The sequence below is a fragment of the Acanthaster planci genome, linkage group LG04, assembly GCF_054643075.1.
Source record: "Acanthaster planci isolate LZ-2023a linkage group LG04, COTS_SCS, whole genome shotgun sequence".
In the NCBI taxonomy this organism is placed as follows: domain Eukaryota; kingdom Metazoa; phylum Echinodermata; class Asteroidea; order Valvatida; family Acanthasteridae; genus Acanthaster; species Acanthaster planci.
Window position 1 is genome coordinate 19,381,556 of NC_141780.1, and position 21,294 is coordinate 19,402,849.

General features: G+C 43.0%; 1 protein-coding gene across 2 annotated transcripts; it reads right to left on the bottom strand.

Moving 5' to 3' along the window:
* Nucleotides 1-473: 473 nt before the first annotated feature.
* Nucleotides 474-21,279, bottom strand: LOC110986446 (TBC1 domain family member 30-like). Of its 2 annotated transcripts, none has more exons than XM_022248315.2 (12): nucleotides 20,631-21,279; nucleotides 14,021-14,185; nucleotides 13,214-13,275; nucleotides 12,371-12,562; nucleotides 11,506-11,691; nucleotides 10,230-10,389; nucleotides 9,220-9,388; nucleotides 7,792-7,897; nucleotides 6,844-7,144; nucleotides 5,876-6,106; nucleotides 5,223-5,309; nucleotides 474-4,845 (listed from the first exon to the last, which is right to left on the bottom strand). In XM_022248315.2, exons 1-12 carry the CDS (start codon nucleotides 21,244-21,246, stop codon nucleotides 3,830-3,832), a joined length of 3,291 nt encoding a protein of 1,096 aa, XP_022104007.2. In that variant the 5' UTR covers nucleotides 21,247-21,279; the 3' UTR covers nucleotides 474-3,829. The 2 variants fall into 2 exon arrangements, with proteins under 2 accessions (XP_022104007.2, XP_086991484.1); XM_087135358.1 differs by lacking the exon at nucleotides 20,631-21,279 and adding an exon at nucleotides 15,510-15,664.
* Nucleotides 21,280-21,294: the final 15 nt, after the last annotated feature.

Consider the following 21,294-nt stretch of genomic DNA (forward strand, 5'->3'; position numbering starts at 1 on the left):
ACCTGTGTAACAATTGTAACAGTTCCCCCCCCCTCTGTAATCATTCTAAATTTGTATTACTTTTGAAATTTACTCAAAGGAATATGATCTGTGAACTTAACATTTCTTTGTATGGGATAAATCTAAGTGTTAGATATCCTGGCAATTTTGGTGAATGAAATGGACAGAATATCCAGTTCTGTGCATGTAGAGAAAGTGTTTCCTGATCTTTTCGGGAGGTCCTGTTCAGGGCCTTGAACATTCAGTCTCTCTCTTTCCAAGCTTCGTTCATATTTTTGCTAATTTTCGGTGACCCACCTTGAGAAGACCATTGCATCAACAAGATAACTACTTGATATCTGGATCACAGATTTGCCCCCTCCCCCTAAAAAAGGGTGTTAAAAGTCTTCCCCAACAAATCCTGTTAAATTCGAACCGAAAGCAAAAGGGACATGACACGGATTCAGAAATAAAATCCCTCATAAAACCTGTAGTGAACAAGAAATTCAAATTCATTTATTCCTTAAATATTTTTACAATGAATACTTTAAATTATTTCTTCTTCAAGGCAAACTCGGAACAAATCTCAAAAAAAGGGAAAAAAATGACAACAAAGCAAGGCTTTTGATTAAGCTGTCACTAACATCTTTGAGCAATTTACCAGAAGTACGAGGGTCTATTGAAACAGATAAGCAGTCATGGAATTCTGTGGAGTTGATAATAATTGAACACTATGGTTTTCTATGAGACTCTTCACAGAGAGGGGACAGATACCACACTGAGACTATGTTCTCTGGCTTTAAGCCTTCCTGCCGGTTATGACTGTTATTAAAAGTCCTACGTAATAATAGTTTACATGTGAAACAGATTCCCACTTTGTGGGTAAATGTACAATTCTGTGTGGCATACTGCTTTAAGTCACCATTGGTAGGAGAAGCAATGGGCCAGGGAAGCCAGTGCAGTGCCCCCCCCCCATTTGGGGGGTTGGGGTGGCCCCTAATTTTGGCAGGTCCTATAATGGGAGTGGGGATTAATGGATTGATCTATGTATGGCTAATGCCTGTCGGTCTCACAACTGCCCCCCCCCCTTTTGAAAATCGTTCTGCCTCTGTTGTAAGTCACCCATTTAGAAACTGCTGGTCTGTGTGAATGGGCCCCTGTGCACATGAAGGGGAACAATTTGACCCAAAAAGTAGTTTCAATCTAAAATACGGGGTCCCTCCTTTGGGACATGGTGCATGCAAACTAATTCAAAGCAAACCTCCCAGAAGATGTAACAGCAGCACTGGAAACAATTGTCACAATAAAAACTTAAAAGTGAATGAAAAATTTTTTAAAAGCAACCACTAACATAGTCATAGTCTAACACAGTCTTAATGAAATAACTAAATATAGATCTGGTCATTGCACATGAATTTCTACAAAAACAAATTGACGGAACTCTGAAGATAAAATAAGGAAAAATCCACTCTGCAAATAAAATTTCTAAAGCAAAATACCTATAGCACTGAAACCAGTGGGAGTATCTTGGCATGCTTTCTACATAAATACTATGGGCTTTAGCTTAGTAACTTCAACTCTATTGCTTAGAAAACACCAAATTTGAATAACGAGTTCACTTTGACAAATGTTTGTTGTTTTTGAAAGAGAAAAGAATAAATAAAGTTATCCTAGCCTAGCAAAGCCTTAAATGCCCAGAATTTGGGAGAATACAATTTTACAAGGCATTGGAAGTAATACCTCAGGCAGCTAACAACAATTTATCTGAACTATTCCCCCAAGGTAGGTTTTTTCTTTATCAGAACTTGTGGGGTATCGTGGATCATTCAATTTTTTTCAATTTCTGCATTTTGACCAGCAATTAAAAAATGCTTCACTTTTGCACAGACCTTTGTACTACAGATACATTGAGTAAAAAATCAAAACCCAATCGGTTACTTCAGTGTTTGGAATTTGTGTCTTCTTTCAATGCACTCAACATGGATATATGAATAATAATTTTGGGGGCATTGCACTTTGTTTCAAGTTCAGATCATCCAAAATTCATTTCAAATGTTTCATTCTGATATACAATATACATATATGTTTCCAACAATATATACACAAATTGGCCTGTGCTCGCTTGCAATGCATTAGACAATCAAATCTATTTCATATATCAGGGTAGTAGTTTCTATATGTCATGTCATATGTCTTATATTACATGTAGCTAAGTAAAACATTACCTGTCATGTGCTAAGGGAAATCAATGTCCCAACTGTATCTGGGAACTGAAATCAGTTTTATTACCTAACTTGTTCCCATCCCGCTGAGAACCATCCAGCCTGTTACTCCCGACTACCCCTGACTACCTCTGCAGTGTGTAATTTTATGCACTAATCACGAATGAATACATATGTTATATAGTGTAACAATATGTAATACAACAGAGAAATACAACTGCCCAGGGGTGAAAGAAATGCTCCCATGAGATGTCGCCTGACAGCAGACTAATCTTTTAAGCCCTATCCCTTGGTCTATCGACCAATCACCTATTGGTAATGTCCAACATGCAAGCGGTGTGACATACAAGCATATAAAAGGTCCAACGCGCATGCGTGCGTGCATGCACTCATGATGCATGTAGCTCAATCATGTAATGTGGCACTAGCGAGATGCATGGGTCAACTGCCCGTGTGCGCGATGGGTGGGGGCTACATGTAACTGGATCTATCGCTCATACGTATGGCATGCCAACTTAGTTGGTAGTCTGTTTTGGCTAAGCATAGTTTTGTACTTGTTCGGTAATTATAAGAAGATAAGACCAACAATCCGGAGTATGCACCAACCCGGCCAAATCTAACTTGAAAGTAAGCTTTTGTGGCTCTCCATTTGTTCATTTGTAACCAGAGTGCGAAATCAAAATCTTGAATACATGCCAATGTTTGGTTGAAATTACGGGATAATCAGAAGGCCTCCAAGCACCGCGTGACTGACCACACAGTTTCCCCCAAGATTAGGCACCATTCTTGCCTCAGGCAGGCGTATGACAAGAATTCATTCGCCTCCCATTGTGAACTGGACAGTAGCGCTCATTATCCTGTAATATATCCAGAAATTCTTTATCACATGGCATAGAGATCACCGCTCACGCCATGTTACAACTGTTGGTATTCCAATCCAGTGCTGGGTGCTGGCTCCACATTTTGCCCCCCTTTTTGGACCCTTGATAAATCTTTGAAGGTTCTGCCTACTAGGCAAATACTGAGCACGGTACCACAGTGTTTGGCGGAAGTGCGTCAGATCATGCGGGTCAGCGAGGGCACCCTTTTGCTCGTTCTGAAAGTTCCCACTGAGGATGACTGACATCTACATAGGGCCAAACATCAAATCTTTAAGCTAAATAGACTCATGCAAGATGCTCGTGTCGTAACACTGTAAACATGTAAGTACTGAACTGAATTCAATTCAAAAATGAGTTTCCTTTTTCACCCAAAAGAAAATGAAACTCCTTTTGCATTTCATGTAATCCTGAGCGGTGCTTGAAGTACTGGAAGTCTTCATGGTAGAATACAAGAAGGTCTTACACATCTTTAAGAATTTGAGACGTACAGAAATTTGTTATCACTGAATGGAGTCTGTAACTTGTATGGTGGAATGAAAGGTTGCTATGAACAACCGCAAAGACAGAATTTTTTTCTCTTCTGTATCCACATCCTGGTGTGAGCTTCTTTGCTTGAGTATCGGTCCAGCACACTTCCAGTTATGATAGTGGGCTATTTGTGACATGGGCTTTGGACAAACAAGTTCTTCGGTTCAACTTTGCAAGAGTTTTATCAATGATATTCAGAGCAAACGGATTTACCCTTCCTCAGAATCTGCCTCCCGTTTTCACACTCCGGGAGTTAGCTCCCAGCTGCTGGTTGATGCAACGGCCACCTCGGCCACCAAGTCCGTTCTCTTGTCCCCGGTCTCCCGTCTTGTACAGGCCCACTTTGAGCCGAGTCCGCGTTCGGTCCCTCTCGCTCTGCAGACGGCGGGCGGGGAAGGGATTGTAAGCAGGGTAATGGGCGGTCTTGCTCGGGGTGACCCCGCTGCTGTGGGATGGTCCCCTGTCGTCCTCTTCATTGTTGTCATCGAGCGAGTCCGAGTCAGAGTCTGAGCTGGTGGCAGCACTGTGGAGCCAGGGCCGGTACGCATTGGACTGGCCGTACATCTTGGGGTTCCCTGCCCCCTCCACAGTGCTGGAACCAACCTCCACAGGCCTGTAGGCCTCTACGGCAAAGTTGAACCGGTGCTGCTGGACGAGTGGACTCACTTTGGCCGTCTCTGTGGTCTGGGTGGCTGGTCTCGACTGCGACAAGTTCAAATCGGTACTTTTCCTACGTTCTGCGCCCACTGTCGACTGCCTTACATCTGCTACAGAGTTGTTTCCTGATGATGCGGAGCCATTCTGCTCAGCATGTCCAACAGCATCCGTAGTATCGTCCAGTGCACCATTACAGGAGCCTTCAACAACACTGCTATTACCCGCTCTGCTTTTATGCTCTGGACTTCCGAAGTCAATGAGCAAACCAACTGGTGGTTCGATGGATCCTTTGACTGCATGCGATTCTTCGTTCTCCTCCTCATCTCCATCTTCCCAGTTCTTCAAGTCTCCCTCATCTTCCGACTCATTCTCATTCTCGGATCCGACGGGCTCCTGTGCCTCGGTCTCCGTTTGGGCTGGTTGGGCTTCCTCCATCCTCGCCGGGACCTTGTCGCTGGCTGCTGCTGCCGAAATGCAGGCATCTCCACGTCCACCCACTCTGCTTGGGGACTGAGTGTTGGAGCTGGCAATCTTTGTGGGAACGCCCTCTGCGACCTTGCGAGTCTTTTTACCCAAACCTGTGAACAAACAAGGTACATTTACAAGCAACAGTACATGATGCCAATTTCAAGGAAGAAAAAAGAAAGAAAGAAGTCACTGTGGTAAATTGCGATGTTTGAGATGACCTCTCACATGTAGAGCCTTCATCTAAAAGCTTCACAGTCACTTTCAAATGTTCATTGTAGAGGCTCCATGAAAACACCCCAAACTTTGTCCTTTTTGACAATTTGATGTTTCCATAGAAGAAAAAGGGAACTTCTCCGAGCATAGGTATTAGCTGAAGGGGCAAATCTCACAAATCCTGAGCAATGAAACTATAGATGGATACAAAATCAAGATTTAAAAAAAAAACACCCTGGGAATAATCTAGACTTCAACTAGGTGATCTACTTGCCATGTTTTCCAATGAGGAGATGGTTTATGGCAGACGGTGAGTCCAAGCTGGTGGAGAAGTTCTTCCTGGGCTCTTTGTGTCTTCGGCCTGGAGAGAGTAGACCACCAAGTACAAGTAAGTACTGAAAGTCTTGATCACAATGTCCTTGCAAAAGAGGGCTTCCATTATTACAGGGGCTAATAAACAGATTTTGAGCCATATTTGCTTGCTTTGCTGGAAATCTTAATAGGCAAAAAGGAAGAAAAGATGCTTTTAAACAGATCTCCAATAGCCACAATCTACACAGAACCATAGGTCTGCAGTAACATCACTGGATTACGGACTGTACACGATAGCCCTGGTAATACCTCGTGACAACACAGGGTTTAGTACCCCAATGTGTTTCCTTAAACAAAATGTCTTGTCCTGGATTATTGGGTTAACCATATCCCTCCCAAATCCCACAAAATCTAACAGGTTTTGGAGGAATTTACAGGATTTAGAAAGACAGAGTTCAGTCAATATTACTGTACACAAGGCTGGATGTTCCTCAAAGGTTTCAGGACTATGTTCCACTGTTTTCTGGAACAGTGCAGCTGTTGGAGGATTTTGAAGAGTTCAGCGAGGTTTGTTGCAAGAATGCTTAGGGATTTAAAGGATCCATCTGAGCATACTTCTTTCCTCCTCCTTGTTTCCGGCACTGTAGATGACGTGGGCCTGCTGCTGCCGCCGCTGGATGCGCCAGTACTGCTTCTTGAGGGCGTAGATGTCCATGTTCATCCGCTCCAGCATGGCCGTGGACAGCTTCTGGCCCACAGCGTCTTCGCTGGAGCTGGCACCGTAGGCTCCTGGGCTGATCCGGGTTATGTCGTTGGGGCTGGCTGCCGACTGCTCGCCCTTCTCCCCTGCAAGATTGGTCCCAAATTCCTAACAATTAAGTTCTTTGCAAGCAAGGGTTTGGTTGGATTGATCTGAACATCCCAGAGGAAAAACGTCAAGTTACTTGGGTCTAGATGGTGAAAATAAGTTTTCAATTCTTAAGTGAAAAAAAAAATACAGATCTGCCTTTCTGTGATAAGATGATTCCCCAACAGAGGATTAAAACAATATTATCGAATTGTTCTTAGCCACTTCATACCGGAGGGCGTGCAAACACAATCTGGCTATCTGTATGCACAGGCATGACTGAAAGATTAAAACATCAAGTAGGCACTGACTCACTTCTGGCTGACATTTAGATTAGATAATCCCCAATTTGTTTGCACACACAAAGTCTGGGAAGTCTGTAGAGGTGGACCAAGTGTTTGACCTGAACTTGACTGCTGTGCATGGCCAGACATGGCAGCAAATATACCTCCGTGAGAGTGCAGTGTGTTAATGTAAGGTTGCAGAAAGAAATTTCATACAAACACTTTTCAAGTGACTATTGTGCATCCAAATTTGTAGTTGTTTTTGTCTTGTTTTCTTCCCCAAAAGAATCCTTTCAACAAGACATGTGAAGCAGGATTAATACTTTTAATTGACCAGGCCAACTGCACAATAGCCTACATGTATATCATCAAAACATCACTTAAGAGCATAACTTTACATTCTGTCTGACCTCTTGAGGAGTTGCTCGATTGTCTAGGGCTCAGATTACTACCTGCTTCCAGACGGCCCTTGGAAGGCGACGACGGCATCGGGAACAGACTGGTGAAGCACGTCAACATGATCTCGTCCTCGTCCAACTCCCCTTCCTCGTCGCTCTTCCCGCCTTCCTTCTTACTCCCTCCGTGGTCGCTACCTCCATCACCGCCTCCTCTTCTGCCTCCTCTCCCCTTGGCTCCGCCTTCCGATTTCTCGGGGAGGGAGCCCAGCGGAGCAAAGGGGGTGATGCTGAACATGTATTTCTCCCTGATCTCGTTCAGGTGAGGGAAGGGGAACGGGGCAAGGGAGTATATGGTCTGTGGGGAAAACATTTTGTCAAAGAAAAAAGTCCAGTTTCTCTATGACAGCAAAATCTGACATGACCCTGAACATCAAGGAAATTAATATCTACAACTATCCAAAATCTAAAACCTGGGCCAAATATTGTAACCCTGCTGAAGACTTGGCATGAAAGTTGTGCTTATTCTAGCAGAAAATCACACTGGTACTTAAGCACTATTTTATGGCGTGAATGGGATAATCGTTGTTCAGGCAAGGAAATTTCCATTGTTATGTCACTGATTTTAAGGGGCATTAAGCTTGCTTTTGCTGAGCTGACTGTTTGAGGGTCTCTGTGAAATGGACTGAGGCTCTGTGAGCACAAACTCAGCTGATCCTTTTGCCAAGACTTGTGGTACATTCAGGACCACTCGGCCCAGCCGCCATCACTCAAAGTGGGTCAGCATCTCCGGGTTTCAATTCAGTACAAAAGATTGGCAATTGGTTCACTGCACTGAGACACCTGTGGAGTTCTGGTTGACAATAGTCAGTGTAACAAACTCTTAGAGCAGTCTGAAATGGCCACACTGTGGACTTTGGCCTCTTTCACAAAACCCACAATCCTTCTGCTTGATCCTTTTTAATACCCAAAATAATGGTGGAAGGATTTGAGATTCCCCCTAACCTGGATGAGTTCGTCTCCATCAATGATCTCTCCTTTTAGCATCTTGTTGCCTAGGAGACCCATCATGCTGTAGAACTCGTCCGCAGACTCAACCTCTATCAGTTTGCTGCAGGAACAATCACAACAACACAGTCAATAGGTTGCTTTTGCTCACTCACAAGAGTTTTTCATCAAGCATTCAAAGTACAAAAAAAAATTGCTTTTAACCACTTGCTGCAGGGTGTAATTTGAAGTGGCACGACGTAAAACTGGGTGATTTTCAAGGTTTTCCATTTTCAAAATTCTTCAAAAAATCAAAGCTTCATTTACTGGACGTTTACACCCATACGAATGACTGTCTGGTGGCTACTCTAATCTGACAGACAACATCTATTGATGGCAGAGTATTTCAGCCAGGCCTGTTGCCTTGTAACAAGAGCCCAGATTGTGCATTATTATGTAATTTTCTTTTGTGCCCGAAACTGGAACAGTGCACTACTGGGTTTTTTCAATAGGGGCCAGGTGAGCGTGCAGCGGTATTGTATCGCTCATCACTGGAGTGCTTTTGTCCCCGGTGGTAATCCGCTCGTGCTGAATGCCACAAACAATGGTATAAACTTTCAAATCAATGACAGATTTCCTCTTCTATTAACAAGTGAAAAAATGTTGGCCACTCCCAGCAGCTTGGTCTTCTGTTCCGAAAACGGTCTTTTATTACAAGGCCCATCTCTTTTGTCCGATTTTGGGCTCCCCGACTGTGGATATAAAGAACACGTATCAGAAACCTGGCTCCCCGGCAGCATATAGTTAAGCACAGCAATGTCTTTCTTTTTTTGCATGCATCACTGTTGATAGGGACAATGGGAATATCGTTAATCCATTCATGCGCTTCAGATGAGGAGAGGTGGGAGGGCAAATATTTTGGATTAAGCAATTTGGGACACCCAGCTTTAATCTGTTCAGTCATTTATTTTAGGGTGAGGATTCTTGACACCTTTTAAGTTCCAAAACATTGGAGTGGGAGGCCATCAAAATAACCCAGTTTTAAAATTTGATCTTCACAGGAATATATAAGAGTGAGATCATACGTTTATTTTTACGTATTGTTGGATATTACTCTGGAGGTAATCGTTTTTTATTATAGACCACAAACTGTGGTTTAGCAGCACAGTACCCTTGGCAGCTGTGCACAGCTTGGCTAGAAATGAATTAAGGGGTTTCTGAAATCTCGGCATCATTCCTGTCTCCAGCTTCAACTGACTTTCAATCCCCATCCCCTTCACTGGCATTGAAGTTTTTAACTCGGTATAAAGCCAAATTTTCTCCAGAGGAGAATCGAACTGTGAGTGGTCCACCCACGAATTGAATGATTTCTTTTCAGTTTGAATAACACTGGCCTTCAAGTGTGAGACAGAGGCTAAGCCATGATTAGGCTGGCAGGGCACTCACTCGGCCAGCTTGGCCCAGATGGCTAGGGCAACGCGAAGCAGGATCTCCGAGCCCTCCAGGAAGATGCTGTCCCAGACCCGCAGGACCAGCGGCTTGGGAAGACAGGTGGCAAAAAGGGTCAGGAACCACTGCATGGTGAAGACGTTGGTGAGCGGGGGCTCGTAGCTACCTGTGGGAGTAGGGTAAAGGGATGGAGAAAGGTTCATGTTAAACCCTGATCCTGCTACAGCAGGGGTGTGAGTGGCCACTTGAAATTAAAGCTGAAAACAGCTAGCAAAAAGCTGGAATGTAAGAAGTTCCCATACGTTTGTACACAGCAGGTGCACAAAATAGTCAACATCTGAGCAAAAAAAAAGCCGAAATCGGCTAAAAAGCTGAATTTTCACACCTCTGCTAGAGGCAATAAGTTGCAATGGGTGTTGAAGTCTGTGAGACCTTGATGTACTTGGCAGTTGACAGCAGTAGCATGAGCTGGCCAATTCTGCGACAGTGGGAGCTAGTCCCCTCGAAAAATGCCAAAAGAGACAGGCAACCCCTGGCTCAGTTTGGACTTATGAAAGTTGCCTTGTTGGATCATCTCACACTCAAAGCAGGTTTCTTTGATTTGAGCTTCTTGCCCAAGTACCCCAGATGATTAAGTGTACATGTACAAGGTGCCGTGAAATGGACTTTAAATTGTAAAAAGCCTAGTTTGTGAACTGACCGCAAGTATTTAAAGGGAAAACTTATTTGCGAAGCCCTCACATTTTCCTGACAGCTAACAGCTCTATCTAACTGATGTGTCAAGTTAGGCACAAAAATTGCAGTTTGTAGATTTTTCTGCACATCATGAACTACACGGCAGCTCTTTCTGGCAGACCACACAGCAAGTTTTCTCACCAAGTGGCTGCCATTTACTTAAAGAATACAAAACAGAAGGAAACAACTCCAGCAAAGTACAAAGCTCTGGAACTTTTATTCTCATACAGTTGAGACAGAGAAGTATTCAGAGTTCTTTTCTCAGCTCTTACCATCGTTGGTTGTCTTCTGGAGCTTGTCAAGGTGCTGGGCCAATTCGGGAAGCTTGAAATGCAACAGCTCCCGGAACACTGCCATGTCTACGGACAGCGCCCTCAAGTTGTTGGCAAAATAGCTGTCCGGTAGAACATGGTCAATCAGGAATATCATCACCTGAGGATAAGCAAGGAGAGAGTGAGGTGGCAACATCGGTCGCAAATAATCAAAGTCGTTAGGGAGGGCCTCAAAAATGTCAGAATATGTCAGGAAGTGAAAGTCAAGGTGTCCACATTGCTGAAAATCAGTATTTCTCTACAAACATTAGCAGTACGAAAAAACTGGGTGTCAAATATGGCTGACATGGTGTCCACAAGACACCCACACACACACCATATACGCTGTATGTACCTACTTACAGCACTACTGTTAGGGATAACAGTGTATTCACCCAGGTATACAAGTACGTGTATGCACAAGCGTCGAGCACTTCTGCATTTATCATTGATTATAATTATTGATCAATATCTGCTGCTTGCAAAAAGTGCACCTGTAGAAATTTGTTCAAATGTCAGTCACAACGTGGGTGGATTCTTTTTGTTTTTCAAGCAGTATTTTTGGGTGGGGATGATTCTCAGTGTTGACATTTTCAAAAATTTACATGGCATTTCCATATAAATCAATCGAACACGAACATTTTTCAACTCCAAAGCAGTCTGTTCAATCTTTATGGAATATGGAAGAAGTGGGATTTTTTTTTTTTCATCCAAAAATGGGATTCTGGTGATACAAACATACAAGTTTTACAAACTTAGTTTGTGATATGAACATAATGTTGATGGCATTTGCATAAGTCAAAATATGAGTTCAAGCGACAGCGCGATCCACGGTGCGCTTGCTGGCAAAGTCTAATCTCTCCACTTTTATGTACAGTATATCACAAGGTTTGGCATCCAAACAAATACGAATATTATGTGGAAAGAAAGCAGTGACGATAGGACTAATCCAGTACTAATTACCATAGGCAAGTAATGCGTGTTCTCCCTAATGCCATATATTGTAGCCATGTCAAACTATCGTTTATTCATGTCAGATACAAATGATTGGTCAAACGACCACAGGGGTAGGATTCTTGAATAGATCCATTCTCTTCAATCTCCACCTATTTAGGGTCTGTAATTCAAAAATAGTTCTGGCAGCCTGTGAGTCATTTTGTTAAATTGCCCAATTTGGGGAGAGGGGGATAGTAGATTTGGCAAGACGGGGAGGGGGGGTTGCTGCCCCTACATGTACCTTTAGCGCGTCGTCTTCCACCCGTTCCATGACCTCCAGGATCAATGCCGCCAGGACATTGAAGCCTTGGCAGTAGCCGACGGATTTGTTCCAGCGGGCGTAGGCCAACAGGACCCGCTTCAGGACCACCCTGTCATCCTCGGCGTCCTGCCCGCAGAACCCGCTGCAACCTGTACGATGCAAATCCTGCAGGAAAACAAACACTTTGGTGTACAGCATCAAAAAATGCCTGCAACAAAGGCTTCACATATTTTGGCACAAATCAATGTATTTGACATGTAAAAACTCAAAAGGTTATCCCTTTTCTCCCCGCATTTGTAAAGTTTTAATTTGGGGGGCTATTTGAAGTTTTTGAGCAATTTTCTTTCAGAAGAAGGAACTGTTGTTGTAATGTTACTTGGACATTTATGATTATCCTAAATCCCTACACGTAATTGCAAGCAGCCTTCCCTTCTCCTTCAACAGATATACCTTCACAGATTAAGAACCCAATTGTACAATGCACATTCTTTATACTTCAACTTAAATGACATCAGGCCCTGTGTAAAGTAATACCAGCTTGGCTCTGCCTGCCTGAATCCTACATATACCTTCAAAAACTCTTGATAGATTTTGAAGGATCTGAGACATAATAGAATAGATCTGAGACAGTTAAGGTTATAACATTCTTCATATCCCAGAGGGTTAGCTGCAGGACAACACTACATGCAAGGATGTGTTCGTGCCATTTAACTATGGCGGGTAATAATAATACATGTACATTCACCTGTATTCAATTCCCATCTATATGCACATGCCATAATTGCTAGCTAAGCACAAATGTCACCTGCTTCCGCTCCAGCGCATCATCTTGGATTCCACTCACCTTGACGATCTGGACACCCAACGTGTCGTCGTCTGGGTTGCTCCGGTCGTTGAAGGTGAACTTGACAGTCTTGGGCCAGTCCAGCTTGAGGTGCTTGATGTGGCGGTTGGCCAGGCTGAGCCAGACTGATTTGCGGAACTCCTGGGGGAGGCCCTTGGGGAGGCGGCCCACTGCCCGCAGAGCATCGTACCACTGAACCAAGCATGAAAGGCAGGTGGAATTAGAATGGGGGGGGCGGAAGAAAGGAGGGAGACGAAACACTAACTGTGTTCTGCCCTGGACTGCTCTTGCATACCCTGGGCTTGTCTGTGTCTCAAGCGTGATGAAATCATCCGTCCATAACTAAAAGGGTCCTCCTTATGAAAAGAGGTCAAAAAGGCTCTTATTCATCAATGCAGCTTGGAATGTTCCGTGAGGTGAACATAAATTGGTCATGGCAGCATCCACTACTTGACACATTCATGATTCATGCATTCATTTACCAAGCTTCAAAAACTCCTACAAACCTGGTTGGGTAAATCATGAAGGGTTTCTACGATAACAGCCATTTGATAAAATGTAGACATCTGATAGAATTACTGTAAACCCAAGGCAATGAGTCTCAACCTGACCATGTGAATTGGGGCTGGAGTATGGAGAATGCACAAGTACAATGTAAGTTAGAATTTCAAAACTTCACGAGAACTCTTCATCACATCCGCTTACAAATGTAAATCCAACCCAGCTCTCCAGTCTCCTCCCTCCTCAATAACCAGGAAAAAAATAATCATCAATTTTCTTCTTGAGACTAAAAGCTTGCAATTTTGTGTTGACTTTTAAATGGCAATGTTCATGAGCATGTACCTGACGAAATGCCTTCTTTCCAGGCAGTGGTTCAATGCTGAATTTGAGCCTTGCGTCCACACCTGCAAAAAAAAAACCAATGGATTCAAAATTCACTGCTGTACCAATCAGGGGAAATCTGATTTGTCTGCGCGATAAGGTTGGCTCATCTTGAGGCTATACATGTACCTACGAGGGTACAAGTACTATTACCAGACGTAGATGCTGAGGTACGTGCTGTACCAAGAACGTACCATCAGCCAATTCTCCACAAGAAAGGAAAAAAAGGGCTGCTCGTGAAGAATTTGAGAATTGACAATCCAACAGCAACTTGGCATTGTGGCTTACAGACTCTAAAAGGTAATTCATTAGCGAAAAAAGACAGGTCTCAGGAGGTAGGGGAAAAATAACCCAAAAAATGATTGTGATTATGAACAAAATTAACCAGTTCAGCATTCCAGTGATTTGTAATTAAAATTCTTGACGTCATCCTACATGTAGCACAAATATCTTCAGTGCTTAGGAGCCAACAGACAGCTGCAATGGCTAGGGTCAATCTTGCCACTGCATAGTGCACACTAATTATATCCCAATGTGTATTCAAGGCACCTCCGCTATGTGAATGTGTTGATAAAACACTAAACTGTCTAACATGGGACAAGACTGACACTCTGCATTAAAAACAGAAAAAGATATTTTTTCACAGGATCTGTAAGCCCCAGAGAGCATGTAGATGTACATTTCAATATGGCCCCTTTAAGAATCCAGGGATCGAGACTGTGGTGAGTGGCAGGGTGGTATGGGCAAGTCATTTCAATGGTTCCTTACGTCTCTTCTGCGACACCGCCTGTAGCACGGCGGTCAAAACGTCCTGGTTCTTGTTGAGCTTGGCGATGTAGCGGTCTCGTCGCTTCAGCTGCTTGATCAGCCGACCTGACAGCACGGCCACGCTGTGCTGTAAGTCTTTCACCATATCTTGTAGCTCGCTGATACCTAGAGGAGGGCATAGAAAGTATCATCAATACATGATGTGTGCGCTTTACAGTCACCTTTCTCAGGGACCAGGGTAAGCTCAAATAAATTCAGAAATCCACAGTTCATTTGAGATTTGATCTTACAAAAAACCAGTCACAAGAGGACACAAAAAATACCATATCTTTGCTCCACTCTCGATCAGTCAATGAGGTCGTCAGAAAACATCATTGAAACTGTATCCATTGTTTGCCTCTGCAAAGTGGCAGTGCATGTACATTGTACATGTACAGTATTATTCTACACATTCAATGGCAAACATATTCAACTGGTCCCAAATGACCACATGCTGAACCCATGCAGTGTCATTTGATAGGTACACATGTTATGTACATATAAGTACAGTACAAGTACATGAAGCTGTACACATAAAGTGACATACATGTACATGTAAGAGACCGTGGCCAGTCCAAACGCCTTTACAATCAATACTGTGCATGCTGATATGTACATGTACGTGTACTATAGTGCACTAAATACATCTAAGCTACATGTACATGTACATGTACAGTACTTGTATCCAACCTGCCTACTTTTTATACATGTAGTATGTACATGTGTGTGGTAAGTGCAACCCTCCTCACATTCCTTCCTCCATGCTCTCATCAAAGTAAATTTTATTACTCCAAGCATACATGTATGACCCACTTTACAAAGAACTGAGGCTTGCGAGTGAAAAGTCTGAAGCAACATGCGTAAATGTAGGCACACAGTTCACTTGAAGAGACTGTTATGAGCAAAGGTTTCTAAAAACTTAGGTCACAGGAAGTTTGACAATCTTGATTGTCAACAAGTCAACCCGCGAGCCAGGTAACAAGAGATGGGAGACGGAGAGTGATTTGTCGAAGTTTATTCCTCTCAAGTTGAGCCTACCAGGGCAGCTGATTTGAGCTTGATTTACAGTACGTGTACAATGGCCTGATAATCACAGCTCAGTGGTGGATGGGATAACAACAGAAAGAAACCAGGGAAAACTTAAGAGCAGCAGCAAGTGGTCCCCTGGTCCCCTGGTGCTGGATGGAATATATCGGCTAACCTACATGTATATACTACCATTTCAACCCAGGTTGTGCCAGTCTGCATTGCCTTCTCTCAAAATACCAGGCACCGCTCCACTCCCACTGAAAGAAAGGACACTTCAAGAATGGTAGGGAATCTCTCAATGTCAGCTCATCATGAAGATACGTACATGTACATGTAGTGTGCAACATCTCTCTTCAAGGATGGCTCACGATCTCATTTACTCAGAAAATGACCAGGGTCACATCTACATGTACAACATTACCTTGGCCAACAACCACACTCTCGTCACTAGCTGAAGAATCACTCCTGGCCATTTTCTTCCCAGACCAAACCGGCAATCCCCGTTCCCACCTTTTCTACACTGCACCTTTCAGACACCAACCTGGACCACGTTCCCAGTGCCAACTCACTACAGGGTGGCTGCACTTACCTAAAGTTTTTAATTAGGGCCTATACACCCATTCAGCGCCCACACATTCAGGACTTTTCAAACGGAAGGGGAACAGATACATGTACCCCCCCCATCAGCCACAGAAAAAAAACCCAGACTTGTTAAGCCAAAGGGATTAGACCTACAAAAGAGGCCAATCTGGAATTGAGGGGTCACTAAGGCAGGGATTTCTTTCAGTTCAAAAGTGATTTGGCCCCCCTCCAATGACCCCAGCATTCCATCGGATCACCAGTCTGGAAAGTGAGGGGGTGGCTGACGAAAGGACTAGAGGACATCAATCTGGGGTCAGATTTTGTCAGTGGTCAATGCACACCGGGATTTTGGGAGTAGGCCCTAAGCATGACAACAAAAGTTGCTTAGTACAACCCAAACCAGGTTGCAATGTACCATACAGAATATACTTGCGAGAGAATGGTTTACCAGCAGACTGACATGTAGGTTAGCACTAATGTACACGTATGTACATGTACCAGCTAAAAAACACTACACGCAGTACATGTATGTACCCTAATGTAAGGGTGTACTACTCTAATAAGCCTTTTCGCAATTAAAATTTGAATAAAATCTGGTACACTCAGTTATCTGATTGCACATCAACACAACAATTTGAATTCCCCAGACTAAAGACGCTGTTGCTATACATGTGCCTGGTGATTCGGGCAAGCTTTTGCCTAGCAACCACCATCTCTGGAAATTTCCAGGGACTGGTTCCTTTGAGCCCTTCTTATCTGCTGAAAACAGTGTATTGCTGCATGGCATCTGTTAACTTTGACGCAAAAGCTTGCCCCAATCAAGAGGTATAGCAAGTGACTTTAACAGGGAGAATTCAAATTGTTTTGTTCATGTGAATTCAAAGAACTCAGTGTACCAGATTTTATTCAAATTTAATTCGCAAAGTGCTTATTGGACCCATTTCTTGGATGAAACAACTGTACGACTCTGCACCATTATTCATTAATTAATACAATGAAAATCCTCATACTATACGATCCATTAATCTGGCTGCACAGAGATGCTGACCAAAACACATGCTGGAAATACATTATTGATGATGTATAAAATCTGCATTGTGTGATCTAACACTGGTGTACATGTACAATGTACATCCCAGTGTTAGCTTTCTGCATGTTTGTTTGCTAAATACACAGTGCAAAGGAGCCGAGTGGTACATGTACCAAGACCTCAGTCTCTTGTCCGCACATGTCCACACCAGCCATATTGTAAAATTTGCATATTTCCCTGATGGTCAGAGCAAACTTGCAGTGGTTTGCTGTTTTCCTGTGGATACATGCCGATGTAGTCACAAAATAACACTTTCATGGTCAAAACTTGCCTGGAAGAAAAATGCGGGAATGCCTGTTTACAAACGACAGCTGAATGAGAAAACTTGTCAATAGTGCACACCCACACACCTCCGAACACGAATCCCTCTGTAAGTTATATCTGGGCTTCAGCTACATACATGTACAATACATACGGTACATACAGAATAGCATTTGCTTTGGGAACCCCATGACGATAGACGTAAAGCACAATGACATTAAGCTTTGTTCACACGTGCCCTTTCCTAGGGGGGCTCGATGGATCATGTCATACCTCACTGCTACTGGAAAGTGCACATTTATAAACAGAGCGCCATGTTACCTACATGCACATGTACATGTATCTGTACATTTATTCAAAAATATTCAGGTACCAGGTACTAGGTATCACTACATGTAATGCAATGCACAATGCACACTGTAACCATTGCATAACATTTGATAAGCTGATCATTTGTAACAAAAATCCACAGTCAGTCTGCCAATAAGAAGAATGCTGTAAACACAGGTAAATTAGATGTACATATTTGTACATGTAAACTTAAGATAACTATGGGAACCTGTGAGAGAGTACCAGCTATTACAAGTACACTGTACATGTACATATTTGAACATGTAAACTTAAGATAACACTGGGAACCTGTGAGAGAGTACCAGCTACCGGTATTACAAGTACATACATGTATTTGTACATATAAACTTAAGACAACACTGGGAACCTGTGAGAGAGTACCAGTTATTACAAGTACATATTTGTACATATAAGCTTAAGATAACACTGGGAACCCATGAGAGAGTACCAGCTGACATACAAAAATATTATTATGCAATTAATGTAACCATACATGTACTATGAACCAACAGTCCTACATGTACATAATACAGCAAATGTTGTAGTTACAAGGGACTGAAAGAATTTGCCAACACCATCAAATGTACATTACTTCAGTCTTTTTTCTTTGTGCCGACAAATTTTGCTTTCGGGAGTCCTACATGTACCTGTACCTGTAGGTAAAACTGTTAACTTTATCGTCATTATACGTGGAGGCCCACGTGATTCACTAAGTCTTTTCTCTCAGCACTCAGCACTCTTCAGCACTCAGCACTCAGTCTTTTCCCATGCCAAAGCATGATACCTTCTCATTCAGTTCCTTCTTTTTTTTTTAATTCAAAATGTGCTGGTATTGTACATGTATATTATCTTTATGCGGAATATCGTCAAACTGCCAATCACAAACCCACGTGTTAAAAAAAAAAAAAACCAGTAATTAAAAAGCCAATTTATCAAGGACTGTACTGTATCAATAATCAGGGAACTGTACTGGTACAAAAAACATGTACAGAGTACAAGAAAGAGAAAAATGCAGGCACAAGTACATGTTTGCGCACCCCACTGTAATTATCGGAATGGAGGCATACAGCATACTGGTACATGTACATGTATGTACTGGTACTATACAGTTCATATGCCAGGGTTTTCCTGTCCATAGAGGGTTTACAAAGCTGCCATCTTGTAGGCCAGTTCTGTTGTTCCACAGGTTATATGTAACAGAGGTTTTCCTATGGAACAATGGAACTACCCTACAAGATGGCTACCATGCAAGGCCTCCATTCAAAATGTGAGGCAGATTCAGTGACAATATTAGTCTGTTTTGGGCAACAGTACCACCTCACTCTTTAAAGGACAAAGTGAAAAAAAAAATTAATAGAAGTCCCAACATTTTGGGGGAATACATGTACACGTGGTTCACCTTTAAACTGTTTTACTAGATTTACCATTTTGAGAAATTGACTTAAAGTGAACTGTTTTATGTACCACATCCACGTGAGCATGTGAAACTTATCTTAGGCTCTGTTGGCACCATCAGCAACACTCATGTTTGCTGCTGGCACTTTGATTTTGTCCCCCAAAGTTTGGGCCACCAGGGAAACCCTGATGTATGCCACAACATTTGTTGCTGCAGGAAGTAAAATTCAAGCGGTTGTTGGATTTCTGCAGGATTCTAATTTAATGGATGTGCAGGTGCCGGTCTGGCGCTGGTCTGTCACTGGTTACGGCAGGTTCTCTGCAGAATGTGCATGAACTATGCAGTATCTTCAGCACTCTGCCTGAAAATGTTCCCCCACCCGAGTGCCAGCAATGAGCGTTGGCGAAGTGTATGCATTTAACCCTGATCCACCCAGACCCTTCAAAATCCACTGACCTGTGAGTTTTTGAGTATCTTGCTGGATTATTTAAGGGGATACATGTACCACAGAGCTCAACCACATTTACTTACAGTGCAGTCCAGGTGTTGAAAGTAAAAAGAACCTGCCACTGGGTTTCTATACGGTGAAAGATTTCATAGGAAAAATACCATGGAAGCTACATGTATACTGGTAAGGTTAATTACCTGTATGCCAATGCGTGTAAAGTCCACAGCACGCACAAGCTTCAAATAACAAAATGCGTGGGTTGCTAAAACTTAATACAAAAGCCCAATGCCACGTAACAGCTGTGGCATCTGTGCAGATTTTTTTTTTGGCAAACAGCATGTCAAAGGAGGCTGATTGAGAGTGACAGGTGGTAATAAAAACGTGTGTTGAGATAGAAACATGTATAGGGGAACGTGTACTAAAACAACAGCAGGCTCATTGTTCTGGGTACATAGGGCACCATCTAAACCACTGAACTGGCGATATGACCATTAAATGGACTGAACAATACTACATGTACATGCGCGTGTACATTTTGAGAGTTTCACAGATTTGAGCGAAGGAAAGCTGTATCTTTTTTTTATATAAGCTGTCAACCTGTCCATTACGAGAAAATGTGAGCAACGAGAAATTCACAGGAAAGCCCCCTTGTTGGAAAAGAAACTGCAAAATAAGGAAAGAGAATTTAGAAAAGAAAAAGCGAATGTAATGACAAAAAACAAAGACTGTAAAAGTTACAAATTTGTTTATTTAAGAGCAACTTGGAAATGACCCTCCCTTCCATTGTTCAGGTTTTGTCAGTTTCCTGTTGGTGAGAGGGTTGCTTCCACCTGGAAAAGATCCTGGTGATGTCTAAGGTTGTTCAGAATGTCAGAAACATCCCAAGTAAAAAAGCATTCCCACATACCGGTACAAGGTATGTAGATTGCATCTACCTGTTCTAAGCACCACAAGTGAAGTCCTACATGGTACCTGTACTTTTAATGTCACTTGATACAAATTTACAAATTTGTTTGCAAATTATGTTTCCAATTCAGCCTTGCTCCTTTGGCAAATCTTCAGTAGTCAAAGAATTTGGGACTCTATATTTTCGAGTTTTATTTTCAATGCTTGAGCACAAGTTCCATATCATGACATATGATACAAATTTCACCTGATCTTGTATTTTCATCGAAAACAACCCTTTCAAATGCAGGAAAAACTGAAACTGTAGGAAGAAAAAATTGTTTTGAAGTCACACAATACTTTTAACAAACTTAAGAACTGTGTTTCAGGGCAAGATTCAGGACTCTTTCTACAGCTTGTTGTTTACAAAATTCAAATACTGTGGAAGAGATAGGCCTATGAACTATTAAAAACACAACACAAGTTCCAAATTTGTGCTCAAAAAGAACTAGGCCTACGGCAGTTTTACCTTTGGCATTCAGAAGTGCCTTCGGCAGTCGAGTCGACTCCTGAAAACTGTCTCCCTTGCTACTGAGATATGCTCCTTCTGAGTTACTTGAGTACTCTGTGAAACCATCACTATCGATGCTATATCTTGAGTTCAACTGACATCTGTCGTAAATCTCACAAAGTAGACCGTCCAAAATGGAGGAGTCTCGACGCAATGGTCCACCCTTTGTTGGGCTGTTGGGAGACTCGCTGTTGTCACTTTCTCGGCTGTCGAGGGAAAGGGTGCTTACCCGGACCCTTGTGTTCACCCCACCGGTCCCGACTCCATCGAGCGCGTGCGGGACCGGCTCGGAGTCGCTGCCGTCCAACCCCGCAGCCTGCGCCCGGCTGACATGGTTGGATCTCAGCACGTTATTAAGCGAAGTTGATGTCGAGTCAATATGGTCGATTGTTTTGAGATTTGGTTCGGATTCAAGCGGTAATTCCTCCCACTCGGAGGCACTGGCTGAGCGGCCTGGGTCTCCGGGAGGATTCGGTCTCACCTTTTCCAGGTAAGGGAGGAAGATTTCATCCTCCAGTTCGGAGTATTCCTCCTGCGAAGCGTCGGCAGATGTTGCGCTAGATCGAGAAGCCATTCTGCCATGTTGGATTATGGAGCTTCGGGTGCTCGGCCGGCCAGACGA

Coding starts and splice junctions, on each gene's coding strand:
- LOC110986446 (XM_022248315.2), bottom strand. CDS start 21,246: ATGGCTTCTCGATCTAGCGCAACATCTGCCGACGCTTCGCAGGAGGAA. Junction 10,390..11,505: donor TGGAAGACGACGCGCTAAAG/GTACATGTAGGG, acceptor GCTTATCCTCAG/GTGATGATATTCCTGATTGA. Junction 4,846..5,222: donor TCTCCTCATTGGAAAACATG/GCAAGTAGATCA, acceptor GTTTGTTCACAG/GTTTGGGTAAAAAGACTCGC.